Genomic DNA, 8,821 nt, shown 5'->3' with positions numbered 1-8,821 from the left:
GTAGAGATGAGGTCTCGCCAAGTTGCCCAGGTGGGTCTCAAACCCTTGGGCTCAGGCAATTCACTCACCTCGACCTCCCAAAGCGCGGGATTATAGGCTGAGCCACCGAGCCCGGCCCCTTATGACTTTTGAACACCCTGTCACCTTTGGACAAGGGAAGACCCTCATCACCTTTGGACACCCCTGTCACCTTTGGGTGAGGGGACTCCTCTGTCACCTTTGGGCAAGAGGATAACCCTGTCACCTTTGGACGAGGGGACACTCCTGTCACCCTTGGACACCTGTATCACCTTTGGGCAAGGGAGCACTTCTGTCACCTTGGGGAAAGGGACACCCCTATCACCGAGGAGGCTCCTGCAGCCCTGGAAGCAGAGGGCTGGGCTGTCCCTCAGACTCACTCCCTGTCCCCTCCCAGACCCGTGTCACAATGGGGGCTCCTGCACGGATGGCGTCAACACAGCCTTCTGCGACTGCCTGCCCGGCTTCCAGGGCACCTTCTGTGAGGAGGACATCAACGAATGCGCCAGCAACCCCTGCCGCAACGGCGCAAACTGCACCGACTGCGTGGACAGCTACACGTGCACCTGCCCCACGGGCTTCAGTGGCATCCACTGTGAGGACAACACGCCCGACTGCACAGAGAGGTGACCAGCGCCTCGGCACACTGGGAGGCTTGGGTACCGCCAGGCTGGGGCCTGGCCTCGGAGGCGAGGAAGGAAGCAGGCGGCGGAGGCCACGCTTGGCATCTGGCAACCTGGCATGCCACACAGGTGTCCGCCCAGGCCCAGTGGGTACTTAGTGCTAGTTGAGTCCAGTCCAGACATTGTTCATTGTATTGCGGTGTCTCTTCTAAAAGAGCCATTGTGACCTCCTCCTGTGACCAGAAGCAGGAGCCCCAGTGGTTTATCCTGAAGAACTGGTGTGCCTCCTTCTGTCTCACACCCAGAACTTTGTGGTCCTTCTTGTTTCCTTTTTTCCTTTGGCTGCCAGGAAGCTCAGTGTTAAATGTTAGTCTCATCCCTGGCTTCTGATGTAGTTATCTCCCATGTTACCTGTGCAGGTGCTGTTTTCTCCCTTGTTTCTTTAACCACCTTTCACCCACATGTGTTGTAAAGCCCAGCTCAGCATAAGTTTCACAGAAGGCAGACATGACTAGGCATAGTGGTTCATGCCTGTAATGCTAGCCCTTAAGGAGGATCACTTGAACTCAGGAGTTTGAGACCCTCCTGAGCAACATAGTGAGACCCCATCTCTACAAAAAAGTAAAAATAAACTAGCCGGGCATGGTGGCTCATGGCTGTAGTTCCAGCTACTTGGGAGACTGAGACAGAAGGATCGCCTGAGCCCAGGAGTTTGAGGCTGTGGTGAGCCGTGATCGTGCCTGGGAGACAGAGTGAAACTCTGACTCAAAATAGAAAAAGAAAAAGGCAGTGAAGGCAGTGTGACGTGTGAGTCTGAGACCCCTGGCTGTCGGGCCTTTGTGGCCTGAGTCGATGGGGAGATGCTGGTGTGCCCCCTGTGCCCGCTCACCTCCCTACTGCCCACCTGCCCGCCCATAGCTCCTGCTTCAACGGCGGTACCTGCGTGGATGGCATCAACTCCTTCACCTGCCTGTGCCCACCGGGCTTCACGGGCAGCTACTGCCAGCATGACATCAATGAGTGCGACTCACGGCCCTGCTTGCATGGCGGGACCTGCCAGGACAGCTGCGGTACCTACAAGTGCACCTGCCCCCAGGGCTATACCGGCCTCAACTGCCAGGTGAGGAAGCCAGCCACTGGGTGGCCCAGGGGGCGTCTCCCCATCACCGGCTGTACCAGCGTCTGCTAGGCCCCACCCCATGTTAGGGGAGAGAGAAGAGCCAAGCTAGGAGGGCGGAGGAGAGCTCACCTGATCACGTGGCTCCTGGGGTCTGGCCCCAGGCCGTGCTGCCCGGGAAGGAATCAGGGACCTGCACATAGGTGCCCTCCGGTTCTCAGAGCAGGCTTAGGGACTCAGCACAGGAGCAAGGTCATTTTAGGAAGGTGGCTGAAATCACTGCTTTCACAAAAAGTAGGCAGAATGACTAAGTATTTTTCACTGAAGATTTTCACATAAAACATCAATTATAAAGACTTCAAAAAAGTTGAGGCCAGAAGTTCGAGACCAGCCTGGGCAATAAAGTGAAACCCCGCCCCCATCTCTGTAAAAAAATTTAAAAATTAGCTGGGCATGGTGACATACATCTGTAGTTCCAGTTACCAGGAGGCTGAGGTGAGAGGATCACTTGAGCCCAGGAGTTAGAGGCTGCCGTGAGCCATGATTACACAACTGCACTCCAGCTTAAGTATGTGGGCAACATAACCAAACCTTCGAAAAAGTGTTTTAAGCTGGATGCAGTGGCTCATGCCTGTAATCCCAGCACTTTGGGAGGTGGAGGAGAGCCTTTCCTGAGCCTCAGGGGTTCAAGACTGGCATGGGCAACTTGGTGAGACCTCATCTCTACAATAAATAAAAAAATCAGCTTGGTGTGGAAATGCACACCTGTGGTTCCAGCTACCTGGAAACTGAGGCAGAAAGACCACCTGAGCCCAGCAGGTCGAGGCTGCAGTGTCCATGAGCATGCCACTGTACTCCAGTCTGGGTGACAGTGAGATGCCAACACACACACACACACACACACACACACACACACACACACACACACACACACAGTTTCATTTCCGATGAAAGACATTCCTTCCAGGGAGGGCCTCTGGGGGTCTGAATTTTCTGGGGCCCTGAAAGAGAGAGACCCCAGCCCTAAGAGTGGTAACAAGAGTAGTCTACAGGCCTCAGTTTCATCTCTGTAGGATGGGGTCACAGCCCACGTTGTGCATGAGGGTCTTTGGCAGGTCTTTTGGAGCTAACGGGTGGGGGGGGCACCCGGCTGACCCCCGCCTGTCCCCAGAACCTTGTGCGCTGGTGCGACTCATCCCCCTGCAAGAACGGTGGCAAGTGTTGGCAGACCCACACGCAGTACCGCTGCGAGTGCCCCAGCGGCTGGACCGGCCTGTACTGCGACGTGCCCAGCGTGTCCTGTGAGGTGGCAGCCAAGCAGCAAGGTACCCGGCTTGGCCCCTGCCCAGCCCCACTCAGGTCTGCGGGTCTCCTGGCCTCATGCCCCTCCCTCCCATGCGCCCCCTTCAGGCGTCGACGTCGCCCACCTGTGCCAGCACGGAGGGTTCTGTTTGGACGCAGGCAACACACACCACTGCCGCTGCCAGGCAGGCTACACGGGCAGCTACTGCGAGGACCTGGTGGACGAGTGCTCACCCAGCCCCTGCCAGAACGGGGCCACCTGCACGGACTACCTGGGTGGCTACTCCTGCAAGGTGGGGGCCCATCCCGTGCGGGTGGTGGGCGGCTGGCATGAGTGTCTGGGGGCTGGCACGGTGGGGGAGATGGAACCCAACAGACCTGTGCGCCACCGGTCAGTCGTTATGGGAGGGCTAGGGTAATCAGGGAAGACTGTCTGGGGAGGTGACCTGTGGGGAGCCTGAGGGAGGAAGACAATGCAGAGAAGTTGGATGGGGTTTCCCTCTGGGTTGTATCTGCCCTCATCACTCTCCAGTGAGACAGGGCATGGCCCTCCCTGCCCCCAAGTAGTGACTCGGCTGGCCAAGGCCCCACCCGGCATCTGCTGGGCTGGGGTCTTCCTCCAGGTCTGCCCGGTGTGAGGGGCCAGAGGAGGGCAGCCCATAGGACCCCACTGGCCTGCACAGCGGGGTGGGGGAGCGTGGTGTCCTGGCCCCGGCTGACAGCAGCACTCGCCCCACTCCATCCCGTTTCCTGCAGTGCGTGGCCGGCTACCACGGGGTGAACTGCTCCGAGGAGGTCAACGAGTGCCTGTCCCACCCCTGCCAGAACGGGGGCACCTGCATCGACCTCATCAACACCTACAAGTGCTCCTGCCCCCGGGGCACCCAGGGTAAGAGCTAGGCTTGGGACAGCACAGCTGGGGGAACATGGACACGTCAGACACCCGCGCCCAGCCAGAGGTGGCCTGGGACCGGCCAGGAGCCCTATCCTGCTTCAGGGGCCTGAGGGCAGGTGCAGAGCTGGCCAGGGAAGGACCTGGGTGGGGTGTCATGGCAGGAGGCGTGGGCTTCTCAGAGGCAGCGGCGCCCCACCTCTCCCAAGCATCTGCGGGACCCCTGACGGCACCTGGCCTGCAGGTGTGCACTGTGAAATTGATGTGGACGACTGCAGCCACCCTGTGGACCGCACCTCCCGCAGCCCTAAGTGCTTCAACAACGGCACCTGTGTGGACCAGGTCGGGGGCTACAGCTGCGCCTGCCCGCCAGGCTTTGTGGGCGAGCGCTGTGAGGGCGACGTCAATGAGTGTCTGTCCAACCCCTGCGATGCCCGCGGCACCCAGAACTGTGTGCAGCGTGTCAACGACTTCCACTGCGAGTGTCGTGCAGGCCACACAGGTGGGTGCTGCGGGCCAGTGGGGGGGTGGGCGCACAGGGGTCAGGGCAGGCTTCTCACTGTTCACCTGTCCCCTGCAGGGCGCCGCTGCGAGTCGGTCATCAATGGCTGCAAGAGCAGGCCCTGCAGGAACGGAGGCACCTGCGCAGTGGCCTCCAACACGGCCCGAGGTTTCATCTGCAGGTGTCCGGCGGTAGGTGTGGCCATGGCAGAAGCGGGGGGCGTGTCCCACCCCCTCACCTGGAGCCTGTCAGTCTGAGTTTCTCGGGACCCAGAGGCTGAGGAGGGAGGCAGCCTCATCATCGTCCTTATTTACCCTGAGGTCATTTCTTTAGTTTTAATAAACTTTGTCGAGTTGGGGGTCTCATTCTGGCATCCAGGCTGGAGTGCAGTGGCATTATCATGGCTCACTGCTGTCTCGACCTCCTGGGCTCAGGCAATATTCCCACCTCAGCCTCCTGAGTAGCTGGAACTATAGGCATGCACTACTATGCCTGGCTCTTTTTTTTAGAGACAAGGTCTTATTGTGTTGCCCAGGCTGGTCTTGAACCCCTGGGCTCAAGAAATCCTCCTGCCTTGGCCTCCCAAAATGCTGGAATTATAAACATGAGCCACCGTGTCCGGCCCAAACGCTACAGAGTGGTTTTAGGTTTAAGCTGAATTGAGCAGCAAGTCGAGTCTCCGTGTGCACCTTTCGTGCAGTCCCCTGTGGCTACCATCTTGCAGCAGGCAGTGTGCTTGTTAGCTGGACAGGGGACACTGACACATTGTTACTAACTCCCATGCCTAGTCAACTTCAGGGTTGGCTCTTGGTGGTGTAATTCTGCAGGTCCAGACTGCCAGAGTGACACAAGTCCACCATCACAGTGTTGTAGAGTATTACTGCCATAAAATCCCCAGGGCTCCCCCGATTCTCCCCTTCCTTTGGCTTCTGATCTCCCGGCCCCCACCAATATTTGCACCTTCTGGAGAATATCAGTTAAAGCAAGGGTGTCCAAACTTTTGGCTTCAAATAAAGAGTTGTTATCTTGGGCTACACGTAAATTATTTAATATAGTTAGTATATACAGAGGGTGCCGAAAAAAACGACATATATTTTAAGAAAGGAAAAAAACTGTATTAAGGTTGTAATAATATATATTGATAATAAAAGATGAATACAAGTCATATTTGATTTCTGCAATTATATATTGCTACTGTAATTCAATTTAACTTGGAAAAGTAACACACAGATAACGTCTCTTAAAATGTGTATACGTTTGTCACTCCTGGTGTGTGTATGTGTATGTAGTGTAGTGTATCATATAAACAACAAGATTTCCTGAGGTGCTCATTGAGAATGTTTATCTTAATGTGATGTTAAGAGGTTTTGTCAGCCGGACTTGGTGGCTCAGCCTGTAATCCCGCGCCTTTGGGAGGCTGAGTTGAGTGGATTGCCTGAGCCCATGGGTTCGAGACCCACCTGGGCAGGCGAGACCTCATCTCTACAATAAATCAAAAAATTAGCCGGGCGTGGTAGCGCGTGCCTGCGCTGGAGCCCAGCAGGTCAAAGCTGCGGTGGCTGGGAGTGGCCACTGCACTCCAGTCTGGGCGACAGAGTGAGACTCCAACTCAAAAAAAAAAAAAAGAGGTTTTGTCCTGGGCCATGTGTAGCCCACAGGCCACAGGAAGTTGGACATGCCTGGTTTAGAGGATCGTGCCGCTGGGGCCAAGGCCACAAGCCCCTCTCCCAGATAGGGGCACCATGGGCTGGGCTGGGGCACGCAGCGTCCGGGGAGCAGCCGGCCCTGACCACCCTGTCTTGTTGTCCTTCCTGGCAGGGCTTTGAGGGCGCCACGTGTGAGAACGACGCACGCACGTGCGGTGGCCTCCGCTGCCTCAATGGTGGCACATGCCTCTCCGGCCCACGGACGCCCACCTGCCTGTGCCTGGGTGCCTTCACAGGCCCCGAGTGCCAGTTCCCGGCCAGCAGCCCCTGCCTGGGCGCCAACCCCTGCTACAACCAGGGCAGCTGCGAGCCCACGACCGAGAGTCCCTTCTACCGCTGCCTGTGCCCCGCCAAGTTCAACGGGCTGCTGTGCCACATCTTGGACTATGGCTTCACGGGCGGTGCCGGGCGGGACATCTCCCCGCCGCAGATCGAGGAGGCCTGCGAAGTGCCCGAGTGCCAGGGGGATGCGGGCAACAAGGTCTGCAACCCGCAGTGCAACAACCATGCGTGTGGCTGGGATGGTGGTGACTGCTCACTCAACTTCAACGACCCCTGGAAGAACTGCTCACAGTCTCTGCAGTGCTGGAAATACTTCAGCGATGGCCGCTGCGACACCCAGTGCAACGTGGCCGGCTGCCTCTTCGATGGCTTTGACTGCCAGCGCGCCGAGGCCCAGTGCAAGTAAGGCCGCAGGACGACTGCTCCGCATGGGGCGCCCAGGGAAGCCATCCCCGGATGGGAAGATAGCCGTCTCCCATGGCGTGGGAGGGAATGGGGTGGGGAAGCTCCCAGGCTGGAATGTGGTGTGGCGTAGTGTGGCGTGGGTCTGGACACTGGCCATAGGTGCCGGTGGGACACATTTCCCCAAGTTTGGCCCAGAGAGGGCTGGTGCATCCTTGGGGTGGGGAGCTGTCCCCCATGGAAAGCGAGTTGTCCGCCACGGAGCTAGAGGGGCTGGGGTGGGGGAAGGACCCGGGCTGGGATGTGGCATGGTGTGGCGTGGGCCTGGACCCTGGCTGGTGGGACACATTTCCCCAGGTTCGGCCTGGGGAGGGTGGGCACGTCCCTGGGATGGGCAGCTGCCCGCGTGGCGGAAAGAGCCATCCCCCACATGGCAGGAGGAAGGGGGGAAGGCCCTGGGCTGGGTGGGGGAAGGCCCCGGGCTAGGACGCGGCATGGCGTGGTGTGGCGTGGGCCCCTGGGACTCATTTCCCGGGTTCGGCCCAGGAAAGGGAGGGCGAGCGGGTTCCCAGGACTGCAGCCTGACCGTGCGCCGCCCCTGCAGCCCCCTGTACGACCAGTACTGCAAGGACCACTTCAGCGATGGGCACTGCGACCAGGGCTGCAACAGCGCCGAGTGCGAGTGGGATGGGCTGGACTGCGCGGATCACGTGCCCGAGCGACTGGCGGCGGGCACGCTGGTGGTGGTGGTGCTCACGCCGCCCGAGCAGCTGCGCAACAACTCCTTCCACTTCCTGCGTGAGCTCAGCCGTGTGTTGCACACCAATGTGGTCTTCAAGCGCGACGCCCACGGCCGCCAGATGATATTCCCCTACTACGGCCGGGAGGAGGAGCTGCGTAAGCACCCCATCAAGCGTGCCGCTGAGGGCTGGGCTGCGCCCGGCTCCCTGCTGGACCAGGTGAAGGCCTCGCTGCTCCCGAGTGGAGGCAGCGGGCGCCGGCGCAGGGAGCTGGACCCCATGGACATCCGCGGGTGAGTGAGCCCCAGCGTCCCAGCCACTCTCAGTGCCACGGGGAGTACACACCCTCCCTGACACTCATGGCTGCCCCCCTGGGGTGAGCAGTACTCTCTCCACTTTAAAAGGACAGAGGAAGCCAGGCTCGGTGGCTCAGCCTGCGATCCCACGCCTTTGGGAGGCTGAGTGGATTGTTGAGCCCACGGGTTCGAGACCCACCTGGGCAACTTGGTGAGACCTCATCTCTACAATAAATCAAAAATCAGCCGGGCATGGTAGCGCGCGCCTGTTGTTCCAGCTACTTGGAAGGCTGAGGCGGAAGGATCGCCGGAGCCCAGCAGGTCGAGGGTGCAGTGGCTGGGAGCGGCCACTGCACTCTAGTCTGGGTGACACAGTGAGACTACAACTCAAAAAAAAAAAAAAAGACAGAGGTTCCAGCCGGGCTTGGTGGCTCAGTCTGTCATCCCATGCCTTGGGAGGCTGAGGTGAGTGGATTGTCTGAGCCCGTGGGTTCGAGACCCGCCTGGGCAACTTGGCGAGACCTCATCTCTACAATAAATAAAAAAAAAACTAGCCGGGTGTAGTAGCACGCGCCTGTAGTTCCAGCTACTTGGAAGGCTGAAGCAGAAGGATCACCTGAACCCAGCGGGCAATGCTGTGGTGGCCGGAAGCGGCCACTGCACTCCAGTCTGGGTGACATAGTGAGACTCCAACTCAAAACAAACAAACAAACAAATAAAAAAGACAGAGGTTCCAAGAGGAACTGGGACTTCAGGGCTAGCACCGGTGAGGAACAGAGGCAGGGTTCCAGCCCAGTGTTCTCTGCCCTACAGACACACCCTTCCCGTCCTTCTAGGGCACTGCTTTCCCTGTCCCCAGTAGACTAACCTGATTAAAACTCAACCCTGAGCCGGGCTCGGTGGCTCAGCCTGTAATCCCGCGCCTTTGGGAGGCTGAGGTG

At 58.7% G+C, this 8,821-nt stretch overlaps 1 protein-coding gene across 1 annotated transcript in view; it reads left to right on the top strand.

The window, feature by feature from the left end:
• The window catches only part of NOTCH1 (notch 1), a gene marked incomplete at its 5' end in the record, with an annotated part of 56,270 nt that overhangs the window by 38,474 nt on the left and 8,975 nt on the right, over nucleotides 1-8,821 (top strand). Inside the window, 9 exons of the mRNA XM_021708142.1 lie at nucleotides 416-644; nucleotides 1,560-1,761; nucleotides 2,930-3,083; nucleotides 3,169-3,353; nucleotides 3,817-3,949; nucleotides 4,197-4,454; nucleotides 4,533-4,645; nucleotides 6,273-6,844; nucleotides 7,449-7,877. Coding sequence (XP_021563817.1) covers nucleotides 416-644; nucleotides 1,560-1,761; nucleotides 2,930-3,083; nucleotides 3,169-3,353; nucleotides 3,817-3,949; nucleotides 4,197-4,454; nucleotides 4,533-4,645; nucleotides 6,273-6,844; nucleotides 7,449-7,877 — 2,275 coding nt within the window. The remainder of the gene's footprint in view (nucleotides 1-415; nucleotides 645-1,559; nucleotides 1,762-2,929; nucleotides 3,084-3,168; nucleotides 3,354-3,816; nucleotides 3,950-4,196; nucleotides 4,455-4,532; nucleotides 4,646-6,272; nucleotides 6,845-7,448; nucleotides 7,878-8,821) is intronic.

Source organism: Carlito syrichta, unplaced genomic scaffold, assembly GCF_000164805.1.
Source record: "Carlito syrichta isolate Samal-C Ts95f unplaced genomic scaffold, Tarsius_syrichta-2.0.1 Scaffold131019, whole genome shotgun sequence".
NCBI lineage: Eukaryota > Metazoa > Chordata > Mammalia > Primates > Tarsiidae > Carlito > Carlito syrichta.
The sequence above is the reverse complement of the archived record's forward strand: the minus strand, read 5'-3'. Positions and strand labels throughout refer to the sequence as shown.